Source organism: Gymnoscopelus braueri (genome assembly GCF_963280865.1).
Source record: "Gymnoscopelus braueri genome assembly, chromosome: 21".
Taxonomy (NCBI): domain Eukaryota; kingdom Metazoa; phylum Chordata; class Actinopteri; order Myctophiformes; family Myctophidae; genus Gymnoscopelus; species Gymnoscopelus braueri.
Window position 1 is genome coordinate 33,121,381 of NC_137623.1, and position 19,167 is coordinate 33,140,547.

Genomic DNA, 19,167 nt, shown 5'->3' on the forward strand with positions numbered 1-19,167 from the left:
AGTGGTGATTTCCCCCCTGGGACTTGTGCATATGAGTTGAGGTGTAATATAACGTGGCGTCGCCTTCATTATTCACTCTGAATGGCAATTTCAAGGAAATATGCTGAACTTTGCATATACTGTACATACTCTAGTACTGCGGGCACATGCACACACACGCATGCACGCACACGCCTGCACCCACCCACGCACACGCACACACACGCACGCGGCAAACGCTGAGTAAACGTTTTGCCAGGAGAACATAAATGAATTTAACACGCTACTGTATCAAACAGTATCAATCTCTCACAAGCTACAAACGACAAAGAACGCCAGACGGATGGTGCGGCACGTCCTCTGTGAAATGTGGCCAATACCCCAAAGCTGGACCATAAAACACTCGTCACAATCTTGAAATCACGTGGCATACCACATCCCACACCATTTTCGCTGTTTAAGCTTAAAAGACAGTTGCTCATAAATATGTATGGTGTATGTTTTTTTTTCCTTCACTACACTGCCTGTTGCCCAACCTGAGTCAATCATTATGAGACCAGAAGTCCAATGCAATATTCATGAGAAACTCAGCCTAAGAAGACCTCAGTTCCATCCAATTCTACCATTTCAATTTCCAATTACCCGGGTTCATTCTTTAACCCTGTTTGCTGGGGAGTCGTGAAGCCGAACATGATCTTGTCCAAATAGCTCAGTGTGAGTGTCTTTGATGAATATTACACAAAGGGTTGAAAGGGTCGATACATTGAAATTCCCTCTTCAGGGCGGAATGCAGCTTTTTTGCGCTTCAGGAAACAAGCCTTGTTTCATGGGGTTTAGTTCGAAAATGGAATTCTCAAATACACATTGATAGGGAAGGTGGTCTTGTATAGATCAAGAAACTGTCTAGGAGCCCACACACCACAGGTCTGATAACTCCAGTTGCTGTTACTATGACAACTCAATTTCCCTTAAGGGATCAATAATGGTCTATTAACTCATTCAGTGCCACATGACGTCTAAGACGTCACGTTTTATCGCCATTGTTAAGCCCTGAGCGCAGTGGCGTGGGAAGGGGGGGGCTATGGGGGCTGCAGCCCCCCTGGTGATGGGAAGAAAAAAGAAAAAAAAAAGAAAACTTTTTAATTTTAATTTTAATTTTTATAATATATATATTTTGGGAAGACCGCATGGCTAATTTGGATCATAGCGGTCTGTTACGGTCATGGATGAACTTCAACCTGGTGTTTGCACTGTCTTTCTGCCTTTTTGTGTGGGGAAAAACACAGAAAACCCCCCAAAAAACGCAAAAAAATCGAGTCCCCCCCACGCACAGCCCCCCTAGGTATTAAGGACTTCCCGCGCGCCTGCCTGAGCGCCACGTGACGTCTAAGACGTCATGAAAAAAAAAAAAATGAAAAAAATATATTTTCTTTTTCCTTTTTTTTGGGGGGGGGGGGAAAAAATGTTCACAACCCAAGATATCATGATTTGAAAATGTGCTGCTCCATTCACTCTTGTTTAACTTCTTACTGAAAAAGGCTGTATCTCGGCTCCTAAGCACTTTTCTTTTACAATGAATTTTTGGCTCTGGCACTGGGACAACACAACCAGAAATAAGTCTGGCACTGAATGAGTTAATTTCAATCTATAAATGCACAGAATCTCTGTGTGTATCTGTGTGTCCCCCGCATATCTTGAGAATATTCCGACCAATCGACTTCAAACTTGCCGTGGGTATCGCCAAGGACTGAGGGATTGATGGTTGTATAGAAATCTATATTGACAAATCTCAGTATCTTGTCTGTATGTGTGTCTGTATTTCAATGTCCCATTTTCTTCTTCTTATCATTTTTTTTGTTGTTGTTTACAATAGAGGACAAAATGCATTTACTCAATACAATCTCCATATTTTAAAACAAGATAAAAGACTACACACATCAACGACTTAAGTACATCACAAATCTAAAGTCTGCCTCAGCATGCACTGCCTACTGTAGATATGAAAATTAATTACCGTGCTATCTACTTGAATCATAATGTGATGTCAGGCCACTGAACATTACTGACAGACTTTCGTGGTGAGAAAGTCAATCTTAGGGTATTTAACACTCTAGCAATTGTTTCTAAGACACTACGGTTTTACATCCTCCCAAATGTCTGAAAGTTAGTGACCTCATCGCTTCTAATAGACTGTGCGGAGGCACAATCTCTCAAAGTGGTGTGAACTTTAGGGCACTTAGAAATCAGTCAATGATGCAGTATTCATGATGCTATATTCTGTTTGCTTCAGTGACGGAAAACAATGCATCGTCGTACTAAATATCCTTGTCTTCTCCAAGTGTAAAAGCATAATTCCCTATGCATGATGGGTCATTGGGTCTATTGCTGTATGGGGAAGAATGCGAGGCCAATCTCGGATGGCACAAAAGAACAAAGTCTGCTGTTGTACTGATGAATATTTTACATGCTCGAGTCACAAGTGGGGAAACACACAACAAAGTAAATCAGCTTTTGTGTTTTACAAATCTCTTTCTTGTCCATTCTGTTGTTTCCTCTGTACTATTAAATATTCATGATAAAACAAATAACCCATTCTGCAACAGGTATTTTTTCCATTTGTGTCAAGCTCTCTGAGTGGGGTGGAGAGTACTCAAATGCTTTAAAACAAAAGCCAAAGGATTATAAAAACAAGAACATGCATTTTTTATCATATACCGTTTCTGCATTTGCAAGTCTATTGTTGTCTTCCACTCTATATGTATTTTAAGGCAAGTACACAGGATTACGTTTGTGTGCACGTCAATGCGTATGTGAGAGAGAGACAAAGACGGGTACAGCGGGTACTCGCAATTTGTATCGTTCCCGACTTTCATCGTTCGCGAGCAGGCCAATTTCCAAGTATATGTACACATAAGTACCTGACAGGGCTGCTGCTGGCATCCAAGTCCTGGGCCGTGACGGCACCAATGATGGTGCCGGCGCTTGTGTCCTCATACACATCCATCAAGTAGGCGGGTTTATTGAATACTGGGGGCTCATCCACATCCAAAACGTTAATCTTCACGGTCGCCGTGTCTTTGAAGGCCCCGAAGGTTTGGAATCTCGGGTCCATGTGAGCGTTGGAGGCGTCCACCTTGAAGGTGTACGACTTCTTGGTTTCGAAGTCCAACGGCTGAGGGGGGAAAAGAAAACAAATGTGGAGTTTAATAGTAGGCCCAGTAATAAAAGCACCGGAAAGATACTGTAGATGTAAAGATGTAAATACTCTGTTGTGCAAAGAACATATTTTCAAGCCAGTAACATGCAACACATAGTTAGCTTGAAAGTTACGCTTTCTGTATTAATAATTAATGAATAATAATGTTTATTGTCCCCAAAGGGATATTTGTTTGTTCAAAAACACAAAAAAACAACACATAACCAAATAGCACAAAACAACATATCACCAAGACAACATGAGGTCCCCCACTGTAATAACCTTGAGGAGTTCTCAGTTGACTTCACACTGCACCACAAATGTTTACACTGACCATGTTCAGGAAGAATTATAATAAATAATACAAGTCAGGTACAGAGTTTTTGAATAACCCTAATACCAAAGGTCATGCAATGTTTCATTCCATGTATGTATTCAATTCAATTCAATGTATTATCATCCTGCATTTCATCACCCACACCTGCAACCCAGGACCTTACAAAAAGGATGGAAAGTGTAAATGTGACTTTTATTTATTGGAATGCCTGAGGGCAGCATTTAATTACATTGGTTATCCCGGCCGTCCAATCAGTGCCCTCAGAAGGCAATCCGATGAATATAAGTCACATCTGCATGGAAAGCAAGATTAAGGTGTACAGTAAGGTGTAGAATGACATGCCAGATGTTTCAGAGTTGTGCCATTTATTCATAATCCAACACCGTTTACAAACATTTCCTCATGACAGTGGCTATAGCCTCTGTAGGGCTGGCAGATACAAAAACAGACCCCTCCCATTTCCTCAAGCTGGTACATATAGACCCTGGACTATACCACCACCTCCACAATACAGGGCACTGTCAAATTCCTAACTCTAATACACCCTTCAACAACAACATCTACAGACACTCAATACCAATTACTAATACAAGTAAAATAAATAAGTCAAAGTAACCAAAGTAAAGAAATACCAAACAAAAACCCAAACCAACAAAAATCCTCCAACCACACGCCTCTGTCTTCCCTGGCCCCAGCGAGCTCAGACGAGCGAGTTCAAGTTACGTCCTGATGGGGACAGAATCGTAAATCATGTTTTCGGGTGAGCGTTCTTGTATTCGGCACAGTTGCCAATCAAAGTGACTACTTTGACTAATCACAGCGCGTCTTTTTCCGGGACTTGGAACTACACTGCCGTAGACAGTATTTACGCTCCTGGGCGTACATTCCCCTGAAACCCCCGTCGCCAGGAAGCAGACCTCAAGAGAGGCATTATTAGTTGGATGCTCACAATCACAATACAACATAACCCAGTAACAAAAATAAATCATGTATTAGGCACTGCTAACATCACCACAGTCAATATACATATACGTTTTTCACCTTTGTTCATCAATGCTTTCTCATTTGCTAACCGGTAAAATGTGTGCTTGCAGGGAGTTACTGTCTGTATACTGCCATTCATTCTCGATAAATCAGACACTGTTTCTCATTTATTTTGAAAAGAACATAAGCTAGCTCCATGGTTGAAACACAAACAAGCACAGCTAACTTCAGTTGGTAGCTAGCCTCTGTAAAATTATCACATTTGGAGATTGTTTTTCCTCCAACTTTGACCAAACTGAATATTTGGCTGAAGCTGCCCCCATAAAAGTACTTGAATGGTCTGCCAAAGGGCGAATCAATGTGAAGGGTTGCACATAATACATAAAAGACAGCCAGCAGAACCAGAGCAAATTTGATGCCCTCCCCTATACTGTACCTCCGTCAGTGTGTGAGAAAAGTCAAGTTGTAGATTTTGTGGTTCAGTGAAACTTCGCCCTTGACAATAGCTCTCAGAACAACAGCTTAAGGGGTGTTCTACATCCTCCGCCTCTGACACACCGGCTCAGAGTCAATTAGTCAAAGGCGAGGGGAGGGATCGGCGAACCGGCCCGCATCTGCAACGGGTGCTTGTTCTTCTGCCGGTCTCCTGCCCTCTCATGTGTGACCAGGCTGCGGTTGACGAGCTTGCGCTCGGTCATGCTCCACTGACCACGGAGTCACATGAGAGACATTCCTTTCTGTGTATTTCAAATTGACTAACACACACAACCGCTGTGGCAGCAATGCTATCTGTCCAAGCCAGGCCCGTTTTGCTTCTCCGGCATGTTAACAGCTGGTGAGAGCTTAGCAAAAATATTCTTATTTCAAGAGATGGTGAAGGCAAGGGGAGAGGTGTGCGTGGTGGAAGTCACAGGAAATGGGTTATTCATGTGCGTGCACAGTTTAAAATGACCACCCTACTTGTAGTTTGAATGCATGCACATGGATTAAATCCAATCGGATCCAATCAGAGACCCAACACTTGAAATCATGATGGGGTGGGGGAGAGTGGGGGCAGTCAGGATTTCACAGCAATTGCAGATGTTACTAAAAGCCAGTGCCTCCCTTCCATCTCTTCTCTGTGGTGTTGTAGGTCTCTGCTAGAGCACGTGTCTATAAAAAGTAAAGGAAAAATGTGAATCTGAGTCAATCTGAAAGCAATCATTGACCATCAACCACTGTGACAGTTTTGATTACAGTGCACCAGATACAACTGAGTGGGCACAGCAATACAATCCTTCAACAGGAAATACACTCTGCACTCCTTCAATCTCTGGCTGAGAGGAGACCAAACTCCCTTCATCCAACAGTCATCCAAAATCCTAAACTCAGTGTGGATACTCGCCACACGCCAATCTCTGCGACCATTACCGGAAAGACTTCACACCGACTTCAGGCTTCAAAGCAGCCTAACAGCAAGCTGTATGGGAGCTTGTTCGACATTTCAAAGTTTCTTTCTTTCTTTTTTCTTTCTTTTTTTCAAATAACTTACACAACATCTAAAGTCACCTTGTAGCTACAAAAACAAAAGAACTCCAGTGTATCTTGTGATGCTGACATAAATGCTGGCTCTGTAATCAAACACCGAAACATTTCCTAATTTCAAATACCCACAAAGTGAAAGCACATTGTGTGGGTATTTGAAATGAGGACATTTTAATATTGGAAGTTGATTGAGATTTAGTTTTAGTCACATTTTATGCGTTTGATGTTTGCTTTTAATTCATGAAATCTAGTTTTAGATATTATTGACAGGTAAAATTATACCTAATGGAAACAAATAATGATGCTGCCTCCGCCTGTCCAATCTTTAACTATTAGTTACTGTGTGCAGTTTGTGCATGAAGCCACACAAATCACAATGTGGTGTTCAGTGGTATAACCGCACTAGCCTATACAGGCTGCTTGTGTGAATGTCCTGTGGTGACGGTCTATTCGGCCAAATAGAAATACTTGAAAAAAAGTGCCTCACAAGAACAATGTTGGTGTAACTAAGAGATTCGCTGGAAGAAAGTATTTATTACATGCATACATTTTCAAATATGACCCAAGTTCCACACTCTTCTTAAGATTCACTTTCACTTTAAGGGATATTTTCAAACATGTTGGGGTCATTGTAACATCTACTCATCTACGCTTATGTGAGCACCCCAGACAGTTTTTAAGTTGCTTGATTCAGTATTTGGATATTTGATATTCGTTTTAATAAGACATGTCCGCTTCATATATAAATGTATATGATTGAGTTTTTTTCCACACACAAGGCCCTGCTATAACTAGCATGGATATTTAGCAAAAAATATGTTTTGCGAAAATATCTGTTTAGAAGAATATCCATATATGTGTAGTCAAGTCTGACTATGCCTGGCACATTTATTAATTTATTTTAGGAATTCCACTAACGATTGTTAGAAAACACATTAGCCAATGATGTGCTGGAACTCACCTTGCAAACTCAGCAAAACCATATATTGCATGCTAATGATTGGTTGATAGGCATAACACCTCTTTGACTACCAGAGTATACAATTTGCATAATAAAGTGTTGGCTGAGTCAGCTGTCCAATCCATCTGACCTTTATTTAATTTGTTGACATAAAGGAATTCAAATATTGTATAGAGTTCAGTTTTAATGTTTTATTTATTTTTACAGCGATACAGCAAATTAGATAGCGTCCCTTTTGCGTTGCGATATAAAGGTCACACAATAGGTGGTTGTGTGAAAGTGCAGTGTTTTGGGTAAGCAAGAGAGAAATAAAGAAATAAACGGAACGACTATCATGGCGTGCTTGGAGCCCCGCATGCATGTGCAGACAGCAATGCATAGCTCAGCTGAAACATACACAGGTGGAGAGCGAAGGCAATGGCACATACTGTAAGTGGACAGCAGGAGGCGTACACTATCGGCCTCATTAGCCACAGTCTCACCATGGGAAAACGTCGCTCTCCAACTCCACACATCATTACAATTAGGATGGAAGCCCAAGCCCTCACCTCCATCCGCCACCTCTCCCCAGTGATAACCACGTCTAATCTTCACGTAATTGGCTAGCCGGAGATGGAGACGTGCTGAGCTTGGCATACACTGAGTGCTGAGCAAACACGAGGAATTAATTTCCTAAATGGCCCAAACATTTATTTTGGAGAAGAAGAAACAAAGTAAGTTCATTGTTTACTCTACAGTATCTATACAGCAGACTGCAGCCTGTTATGGTGTTTCTCTTTTGTCAGTCTTCAGTTGACACTTTCTTTTAATTGTGTGCCAATTTATTTTAATTATGAGGAGGGTGCTTCACTTAAAATATCACCATATCTTTCCCTATACTTATCATCAAACACTTAGTTCTATGGTCCAAAGTCACGTCAGCCGACTCACTGTTCCATTCATTACTGCTTCTTCCTTGTGCTCGATCCATTTCATCCAGTCTGGTACACGCAGTAGAGCTTTACAAAAGCGTCAGGCTGTATTGAGGATCTTACATCTGCACGGCCAAGACGAGAAGCTCTGTCCCGTGAATTATACACCCCTCAGCTCCTCGGCAGATGGAAAGGAGAGAAGTCATTTTGAACCCTACTGAGGGATAATTCACTATGATTAAATGTCAGGTGAATCCCTCAGATTAACATAGGTCTTCTGGCTGAGGCAGGGGCAAAAATGAAGAATGTCAAGAGCTCCGGTGCCCTTTATAATTTGTCTGACTCACGTGATGCACCGAAGTACAGTCGCAGTAACCGGCGTTAATGTCTCTCGCCACAAAATCCTGCAAATAGGGTTGGAAATGGGGGTGATAAAGGGGTAATGAGAATTCCTGTGCTAATGAGAAGTGTGGCTAATGTGTCAATTCTTGAATTAGGGGAGAAAGTGAATCAGATCTGGAGGTCATATCTGATGGTGGCTGTCTGACTACATGTGTAATTGTACCTTCACTCTGAACCACTTATTGGCTATACGCCACGGACTGGTGCTGCATAGGCAAATATTACCCATTAGATAATGGCTTTTGTTAGTGCCAATATAGTTATGTATAGCCAGGTGTATCGGAGATCTAGCCCCTACGTTGAATTTAGATGTCACCAGAAGTATTGGTGGAGATCTCCGATATGCCTGACACTGAGACTAGGGCCAATGTGTCTTACCACTGAATCAATCATTTCACTCTCTCCCTTAAACATGGCATTGTAAAGCATAACGTATATAATACATAATTTGTTGTAATGGATATTGGATAAATGGTGTGTAACTGAATATCGAATCTCACCTTCCTATTAGCTATGTATAAACCACATGCAATGAGGACAATGAGTTTTGTAAGTAAATATCACCCATATCCATGCATCCCATTGGTCATAGAAAAAGAGGCAGAAAAAACGTTTGTGTGAGTCTTGAGTACACCAGATCGAATGCAACTCCTGTCATGTCTCACATGTCTTCGCCCCTCTCTGCCCTTGGTCTCCGGTCTCTATACAGCACACTCTCAAAATGTTTTGTCTACTTGCTTTGTGTCAGTAAGCAGGTTTAGTCATTTCAAACAAAAACATGTTCTCCGCCAGGCCGAAAGGCATGGCGAGAGAGTATGTTTTGCACCCTGTCCGTCCGTCCATGTGTGTGTGTCCGTGTGTGTGTGTGTGGGCGTGTCCGTCCGTCCGTCTGTGAGCAGCTAATCTCCTTCACCGTAGACTTGATCGCAGCGAAACTGTGCACACACACTCCCTGGATGCCAATTCAGAACCTCTGCCCCAAAATGTTCACAGTACTCCTACAGAATTTGGCCAAACGTCACGCAAATCGGTACACAGTATCTCTATAGTCATTAAACGATGCGTCAAATCATGAACACAGCGTGCAATTTTGCACGTACATTCCCACTAGGCCGAGGAAGAAATGCTACTTGAACTTTTTCAAATCATCCGTTTGATTTTTCATATTCCATCCTGATTGGCTAAGATTGACATGTAAAGTTTGCAGGAGTGGCCCGTAATGAACAAAATGCCGCAAATCAGGAACGCAGTGTCCAATTGCCGTGAAACAAATGCCACCCTTTCAACATTGCCCTATTATAGCGCCACCAGGAGGCCGTTTATTACAAACAAATTATTTCATCACGCAAACCGGTACACATTATCTCTATAGTCAAGTGATCAAGACGGATCCGTCCGATTTTTCACATTCCATCCTGATTGGCAAATTCTCTGAGGAGCAATTTTTTTGAATTGATGCAAGCACAATGGGTTCTACTTCAGCATGCAATATTTCCTGTGTGTGTGTGTGTGTGTGTGTGTGTGTGTGTGTGTGTGTGTGTGTGTGTGTGTGTGTGTGTCACATACCCATAGACATATTAATTAACCAAAACAATTTACATGAACTTACATTTAATAACTAGATTTACATATCAATGAGGAACTGTCCCTGCAAATAAACTGGTAGAGTACCCGTTGGATTTACCAACCCGGGGAGAGAGTTGACTCAAACATGGCTTGCTTCGCCATTCTGTGAACTAACGTTTTTCCACTTCATTATACCCAGACATACTATACCCAGACAAATTCCAGTATATCCTCTGCTGCGAATTTTATCAAATCCTATATGCAACAATTAGGTTTGAGTTTCATCCCTATTTGACATGGTGAGTTCCTTCAGCGACGAGGTCACGTACAGTGCCACTTCAGTGTGTAGGCGCTTCAGCTTGTGCTGATTGTCCAGCTGCAACATTATCCACAGGGCTGATATTGCAGCTGACCAGCCATTGGAAGCTTACAGTATCACCCGCTTGGCCCTTTAAGCACTTAAATCCTTAATTGACCGGGGTTCCCCAGGGGTCCGTACTTGGCCCTCCTACTCTACATCAAATCTCTTCACACAAAATTGCTATTCAGCTATTTTTGCTGAAAGTTTGCCTACTTTGACATGCCCAGAATTGGGATGCTAGGATTCAAGTAGTTAACCCATTAAGACCGGGAACGGAACGCATATGTGTCATTTTAAGAAGTCTTTGGCTATTCAAAAATAGCAGATATACAAGCTCATAGTGCGGCACTCTGTGCAAGCTCATAGCGCGGCACTCTGTGCCGCGCTATGAGCTTGTAGATCTGCAATTTTTGTTTAAATCATGATTTTTTTGCAAATCTTTGAATATATATTCTTTAAAGCGAACATTTGTAACTCAAAAGGAGTCCCTGGAACAACATATTTTACAAATGGTTGCTTTAAAAAATATATATTTAAAGACTTCCACAAATCTTCAAAAGATTTCAAAAATAGCAGATCTACAAGCTCATAGTGCGGCACTCGGTGCCGCACTATGAGCTTGTATATCTGCTATTTTTGAATAGCCAAAGAAATCTAAAATGACAGAGATGCGTTCCCGGATTGAATGAGTTAATCACCCCTCATCCAGGCCCCCAAAAAATAATGAGTGCTATATTGGGTGCGGGGTGGGGCATTTATCCTGAGCAAGCACACATTCCTAGCAGCCTTGGTTGATAAATGAATGAACTATTGAATATTCTGTCTCATGGGCGAGCGAGTCATTTGCCATTCTCTCTTAATCATGACCTACTTATCCAGGAACTGTCATGTCACATAGTTAAATATTACCCGCATGTCATTGACATCCACAGTATGCTTGGATCCTTGACATCCATACATGCCCATAGTTATAGTCGTGGAATTACACCTCCTCGTTATATATAGGGCCAGTGATGGAAGTACTCACGTGTTTTACTTAAGTAAAAGTATAAATACTGCAATGTAGATATACTCTGTTACAAGTAGAAGTCCTGTATTCAAAATGTACTTGAGTAAAAGTACCAAAGTATCAGCATCAAAACATACTTAATGTACCAAAAGTAAAAGTACTCATTGTGCATAATGTCCCATTTCACAAATCAAAATAGCAGATCTACAAGCTTGTAGATCATTTTTCAAATGGCTGAAATATATAGGGCTTAAGTGGTTAATGTATGTTTTGTAATCAAAATCAAAATCTACAAAATGATTAGTAACTAGAAAATGTGCTCCTCGGAGCACAAGTCTCCGCCAGCAGACCCGTGCTATTTTAATAGCACGGGTCGTCTTGGTAGAACGGGTCGTCTTGGTAGAATGCGCGTGGTTTTTGGTGTTCTGCAGGGGCGACTGAATATGTAGTGTCTGCATCTAAAAAATATTCTTCTTGAAGCAATGTGTCATATGGGAGTCGTCGTAATTGACTGGTTTGTTCAAATGCTTGTCTGTCTTCTTCATCTTCATTGTCTTGAACAGTTTCAGCAGTTGATTGGTGTGTTTGATCTATGTCAGTTTTCTCTAGTGCTACATAATGTCAATGGTCAATGATCTATGTCAGTTTTCTCTAGTGCTACATAATGTCAATGGGACAATGACTTGGACTAGGGACAATGACTTGGACTTAGCTCCCCCTCGGACACACCTGTGTACTACAAAATGTCTTTTTGTTGCACTCCCTCATGGAGCTACTTGCGGATTATACTAGGGTCAGTCCACCCTAGGTGGACACGCACTGACCTTTTGCACCTTAATCCCATGTATAACGCACTGACTTTTTTTGTCTTTTTTATTGTGCTCTTTTTTTCTCTAAGCACCTTAACGTCCATATGTATATCATGCACAGTAGAAGTATAACATGCACAGTATACATACATTGCTGCTATGCTCAGGCACCTTAGTTTTTTATTATCTCAGGTACTTTGTAAATATGTAGATAACTTGTCTGGCCTTCTGTTGCTCTCTTGTTTTGATCTCCTTCCCACTTGCCCCCCACCCTCTTCTTCCCCCCCCCCCCCTCTTCTTTCTATGGAAATTAACGTTGCGATGGGAACGATGTACAAAAACGAATTTCACCCACTTTTTACCTTGTAAACCTGTGATGTGACAATAAAACTGATTCTGATTCTGATTCTGATTCTGATTCTGATTTGATCAAGGTGGCCAATTGTTACAGTATTAGACCTTTGGCCTTGTTGTGGGATCAATTCAACTCTATAGTCCTCTTCTGTGTTACTGTTGTAGATGAGTATGCTTTCTTAGCTTTGGCCTTCTGCGCCTTTGCTTGACCAATGTTAGGTGTTCTCAGAGGGACACACACACAGCACGGACGGGTGATTTGTACTGGAAGGTACTGTTCCAATCAAGACTGATTGATCCTGTCTTACCTCACTTCAAAAAACATAAATGGCTTTTTGAAGTGACACTTTTACATTTTATTTCGTCATGCGTCCCTCTAGCCAATCAAAGGCATTGGTGTCAACATATTGACAACGTGTCACGTGGAGCTTGACCAATGTTAGCTTGGCTAGGAGGGAGGTGAACACACGGCGGGACGAAGCGAAAACATACTCTCCGCCTCCGGCGGAGACAACTATAGTTTTCCATGTAATTATAGTTGAGCAAAATAACTAATATGTGCCTCTGAGATGTAGTGGAGTAGAAGTTAAAAGTATTGAACATTTGTAAATACTGAAGAAAGAACAAATAAACCCTCACAATTGTACATAAGTACAGTACTTGAGTATATATACTTAGTTACTTTCCGTAACTGTATAGGGCACAACCACAACAAGGATGAACGTCAGCCGGGTTGGATTTGTTAAAAGAGGACAGGCCCACTTCCTCTGATGTCAGCGGTGGTGCTCTTCAACACCACAACAAAACATGCTTGAAATTCTAGTTGTGGTGCCACAGCCTTTGATATGTAAATGTGCACCTTCATTGCACTAGCAGTCATGTTGAATGGAGGAACCAGGGTGCATTTTTGGAGGGGGTTCCAGGGTGAGGTGATTTGAGGTTCTAAAGATGATTTTTGCAAATACATAACCAGAGACTAAAGCATAATTTATACTTTGTCTTGCAACCATGTCGCCAAAAGAAGCAACATGATCCATTTTTTGAAGTATATATTTGGTTTAACAGGGTTTGTGGCAATCTCATAGGGAACACTCCTGTGCATATTCTACACACTGTATTTGACACAAAATGTTATTTGAATGTGTGATGACAGGAAATACAAGACATATTTGTCATAGATTTACAATGGAAAAAAACTCAAATGTTACTGCAAATATATTGAGCAGAATTTTCTTTCTCTCTCTCTCCTCTCTCTCTCTCTCTCTCTCTCTCTCTCTCTCTCTCATCTCTCTCTCTCTCTCTCCTCTCTCTCTCTCTCTCTCTCTCTCTCTCCTCTCTCTCTCTCTCTCTCTCTCTCTCTCTCTCTCTCTCTCTCTCTCTCTCTCTCTCATCTCTCTCTCTCTCTCTCTCTCTCTCTCTCTCTCTCTCTCTCTCTCTCTCTCTCTCTCTCTCTCTCATACAGATCCCAGATCAACGTCCCCAGACCCCTTGTATTGAAATGTCATGAAGATGTTTTTATTTGATTCATTTTCAAAGAGGAAGCAGGATGGTATGTATTTTTAATAGCCTCTCTACTTCTTATTTTTTGTGAATGTGCATGTGTGTAGAGTTCAGTGTGATGATGACATAGCCTTCTCTTCTCTCCAAGGGCCCTCTCCCTTCCTCTTTTACTCCACTAATGAGGGGGACTCTCAGCCACCAGCACCAATGGGTGGGTCTAGTTTTCTCCATTTGAGGAGGCTTTATCGTGTCCGAGCAGGTCATTATCATGCTGATTCAGCTGTTTCTGCTGAAATGCAGGTATTACCCAAGGTAACAGGCTGAAGATTAAAGAGGGTTAGGAAAACAGTGCCGTTTTAATCTTTAACGTGTCGGGGCCTTAAAATCTCATTAATTTTGGTGTTGTATATTTACAATACCACTTATTAATCATTAACACCCACTTGTGTGGTTTATCCTTTGAGAGCTCATCAAGGCTGAGCTAATAAGGCATAATGCGGCGCGCACCCCTCTAAAGCCTGATTTCGATTTTGTTGTGCAATCGGTGTCACACACAGAAAACAGCCAATTTACGTTGATGGGTCCCATTTTGTACCGTTTTCAAATGGATCTAAATTGTACCATTTTCCATTTGTATGTCAATATGGTTAAAATTGGCTGTGCCTCTAGGAGCCATATTGTTTTAGTTTCTGCCTTTTTGTTATGATTTCGCTTGTCCTTGTAGCAGCCATGGGTCTGAACTATGGGCTACAGAACCCCCGTATCGCCAGTCTGTGTTAGACTGTTTAACATTTCTTCCCCTGGAATTGTCTGCCACACGGTTTTGTTGTTATAAACATTGTGCACAGCATAATGTCACCACAACCCTGGTTGCCCAGGAAACGTAACAAGTTGAGTCATAACTGACGCTGACGTTATGACGCCAGGCGTAACCCCACGTCATACTGTATGTATATTACTCTGTATCTCTGTTAGAAGAATATATCTGGAACCATATGCTTTTCCGACGCTTGTAAGATCTCTTCTCAGGAATAAACAAAAATACAAATAACAAGAAGTTTCCTCCGTTTATTGATTAAGGAAATGAATTAAATTAATTCCTATCTGACCGATAGATATGGACTGGTATTAACTGGGGGAAAATAATTCTAACAAGCTCACAAGCGATATTAACAAGTGTGACACCCATGCATCTAAGTATGACTCAGGCTCCATTTTTAGTCTTTTCACTGCAACTCCCACACACGATCCACGTTTTTATTAAAGTTTGATTTACAGTCAAATCAAACATCTTCAGCCAAAGAATGACCACATTAGTTCCAGCAGTTGTGCGCATCAGCTCAGACACCAAATTAGTTCCGGAACGCCAATCTCAATCTCAATGTCAAACGTATCTACCGGAAATTCCTTGCGGTGGGCCGTCACGCGCCATCAGCGACTCAGTGGTTTAGAGAGGGAGGCCCAGGTCTAATAATCTCTTTGTCGGGAACCGAAGCAACTTATACTGCCGCCGGGCTGACTGACAGATCAACGAGATTCTGCCACATGGGAGATCGCTAAAGACAAAACCCCATCGTGTCCCCCACCTGCTCACTGCCGTGACATCACTGGTCAATCGAGCGGCGAGCACAACGAGCATATCATCATCACACGCATGCTTTCATGATCCACAGAGCTGTTTGATGTCCCATCACATTCCAGGGATGGGAGGGGGGGGGGGTCCTCTTTAAGGCCTCAGGGCGAAAAGGACGTGAACGCTAACTTGCTCGTGCTGCCATCAGTCACTTTGGTTAGTGTCCTCGGCTGCCTCAAAGATCCCCCCCCCCCCCCCCCCCCCCGCCACAGCTCACTCACAGAGATGTGCTGTCCTCACTCCCACTGCTGCAGTGGAGAAGTCGCAGTATACTGCTCTAAAGGGGACAGTGGGTTAGGTGTCAGTGCTGACACACTCTTTGAACCACTTAAACCCTCTATTAGTAAAAAATAGACCTGAGTCACCTGGACCGTTTTTTTTCCCCCGTCTACAGCAAATCTCTTTGGCAAAAAAATACCCGATCTACAAGCTCACAACGCACCGCGAGGCGTGTAGATCTGCTACTTTTTGGCGGTTCAAGTGGTTAATCTATTACACCCCCCCCCCCCCCCCACACACACACACACACACACACCTCGCCGGGCCTCTGGGGAGACCGGGCCACCCTATTGACTCCTGAGTTCAAATCTTCTCTCGGTTTCGCCCTGCTACGTCTTTTCTTTTTCTATTCCTTTTATTTATTGAAGCACTTTCTGGATTTTTGCACTTTTGGGCATGCACAGGGCAATATGCTGACGGCGGAAAACGCCAGCGCATTTGTCAATGAGCAGGGCACGGGCAGGCACTGAGATTTACATGCGGCATGGCAGCCACACACACACACACACACACACAGACGCGCGCGCGCGCACACACACACAGAGTTTATGCATGCAGACACAGGGTGATTTCTGCTTGGGTGTGAAGTTATGTTATAAGTCTGTGTTAGGAGCTCTGTACCCCGTGTTGTTTTGATGCATGTTCTGCTCCTCACTTCTCCTCCTCCTCACCTCCTCCTCCATTTGGCCTCTTTCCACAGCAGGACCTAAAATAACTACTGTAATTTCACCCCCCTGCTGCAATGATCGACTCACCTCAATCTATAGAGCAGCTTCAACCTCCATCTCTATGGCAACGCGGAGACGAAAGTTCTGTTGGCGAGCAGAGGTCTTTGACACCATTTTGTTGAATCGTGCCGTTATAGTATGTCGAATCAAAAGCAATTGCTGAAGGAAAAATCTGTTTTATAAAGTTCACAACGTGTCTCATGAGCTTATAAATCGGCCAGTGGTGGACAAAGTACTCAGATTTTTTAATTAAGTAAAAGTATCAATACCACAATGTAGAACTACTCTGTTGCAAGAAAAAGTTCCGTATGCAAAAGTTACTTGAGTGAAAGAATAAAAGTATTGGTATCAAAATGTACTCAAAGTACCAAAAGTAGAAAGTATGCATTAAGTTTTCAAATCTATAAAAATCTTTAGAAAATAGCAGATCTGTGAGCTTGTAGATCAGCTATTTTCAAATGGTCAAAATGTATATAGGGCTGAAGTGGTTAATGTATATTTTGTAATGATAATCAAAATCTACAAAGTAACTAAAGTTTTAAAATTGTTGTAGTGGAGTAAAAAAGTACAATATTTGCCTCTGAGATGGAGTGGAGTAAAAGTAAAAGTACAGAAAATAGGAAATACTCAAAGTACCAAAAAATGTTACTTAAGTACAGTACTTGAGTAAATGTACTACACCACCACTGTAAATCGTCTATGTCTGTGATGCCGTCATACGGTGGAGCATAAATTATGCATTACACAGGCATCATGCACGCATACGATCCACAAATCTGCGAACGGATCAGTGAGCGGCTTTGTCACCCGTGGTCCATCTTTACGAGAAGCCCAAATGCCACGGGATTGATTCCCATCGATGGCAACGCTGCCTGTCAAGGTGTCATTTGTGCGTAGGGTGGGGCCTAGGGGCCGCATAATTACAAAAACCTGTCCCGCTGTCAAAGTGTCCTTGAAACACAGAGCCAACTACCTGATCACAGACTTTATGTCCCACTGGGTGAGAGTGTCAGCTCGTCTAGATCGCTCTGTCCCCCTCTGAAGAGTTATTCAATTCCCAAGCAAAAGGAAATCACCTCAATCTATAGATTAGTTTCTAAGCTCTTCTCATGGCTAAATTAAGATGTTATGCTAGTAGAATAAAGTATAGTCGACAATGGAACCTGAAGCATTTTATTGTGTCATTAATACAGATATCCAGAACCCAGACACGAGTCACGACTCTGGTTTGAATTTCACGACGCTAGTGTGTCCATCTCTAACGGCGCGTCCTATTGATGTCTGTTATCTCTTTGAGACGCGATGATCTTGAAACCACAGCCTTGTCCCGCGTGCAAATGTCTCCTATTGCTGTGCCCCTGTTCTTTCCTGATAGCCCACATCCAGTGGTGGACAAAGTACTCAACCCCAGTACTTGAGTCAAAGATACTCAAATATTACTCAACTACATAATGAGTGAAAGTTGCTCCGTCAATTTTGCACTTGGGTGCTGGAGTACTTGCTTTTAATAATACGTGAAGTATTCAAAGCATTCAATTGTACGTGTTTTCTTCTTCTTTTTTTAATACTTAAGTATTCAAGAGTACCAGGGCCTTAAAGTCCCAAACTTCAAAGGTAAGCTCAAAACGTGACGCATCGCGACTCATTGTGAGCTTGTAGATCTGCTATTTTCACTACATTTGAAATAGGGCTTAAGTGGTTAATTTATATTGTACTTTTTCCCTTCCTGGAAATGTAGTCGAGTCAAAAGTACAATATTTGTCTATGAAATGTAGTGGAGTGAAAGTAATAGGTATCCAAAAATCCCAAGAACAGATACTAACAAAATGTACTCGAGTACAGTACTCAAGTAAATGTGCTGTTGTTCGTTAATGTCCAACACTGTCCACAGTCAAGTTAGTGGTGTTGGGGTTAGCGGCCTTTTCATTACCAGTAGGAGTTGCCAGTGCAGAAACATGGACACAGTCCCCTGCTGGCTTTCACCCACATTGTCAATTAATGTTGGTCGGAGCACCCGGCCAAGCTGGAGGCACTACTGCAGGGGAATTGAACCCAGGTCTCAACAACCCTTCTACATAATTGTGAGCTATAACATATTGTTGCTGTTTGGGTGGAAACCTTGTACTGTATGTTGTTACTTTTCAGGAAATGGAAAAAAGAAATACCTGCGTGCCACTGGATCCAATGTAGTAATGATTAGTCGCAAGCTCTTGTTAATCCTTTTCACTGGTTCAACCCATAGAATTAACCACTTCCAGTTTAAAAATGATAGCCAATCTACAAGCTAACAACGCGTCACAATTCGACACGTTGCTAGCTGTGCTAAGTAGGTCATTCATTTACGAAAAGCATAAAAAGTTGACAGAGATACAAGGTCTCTGCTCCCGACAGCTAATAATGTTCTGTGTGTCCGGTATGCACTTTGCTGGTTGAAGGCTACAGTTTTTCTAAAACTAATACCGTGAACATATTTGACAATAGAGGTCTGATTCTGTCATTTGCAGGCAATTAGTGTGATCTGTGTATTGAATGTCTGCGCTTCCACCATGGCCCACGCCTTTGACTAATGGCATAATGTTATGAGAAGTGCTGTCCAATAATCTTTAGAATTGTCCACAGAGTGAAGAAAAATGT

The 19,167-nt window shown here is 42.0% G+C and overlaps 1 protein-coding gene across 1 annotated transcript in view; it reads right to left on the reverse strand.

The window, feature by feature from the left end:
• The window catches only part of LOC308076967 (cadherin-12-like), a gene marked incomplete at both ends in the record, with an annotated part of 109,328 nt that overhangs the window by 23,738 nt on the left and 66,423 nt on the right, over positions 1–19,167 (reverse strand). Inside the window, one exon of the mRNA XM_080417492.1 lies at positions 2,898–3,151. Within this exon, the coding sequence (XP_080273618.1) occupies positions 2,898–3,151 (254 nt within the window). The remainder of the gene's footprint in view (positions 1–2,897; positions 3,152–19,167) is intronic.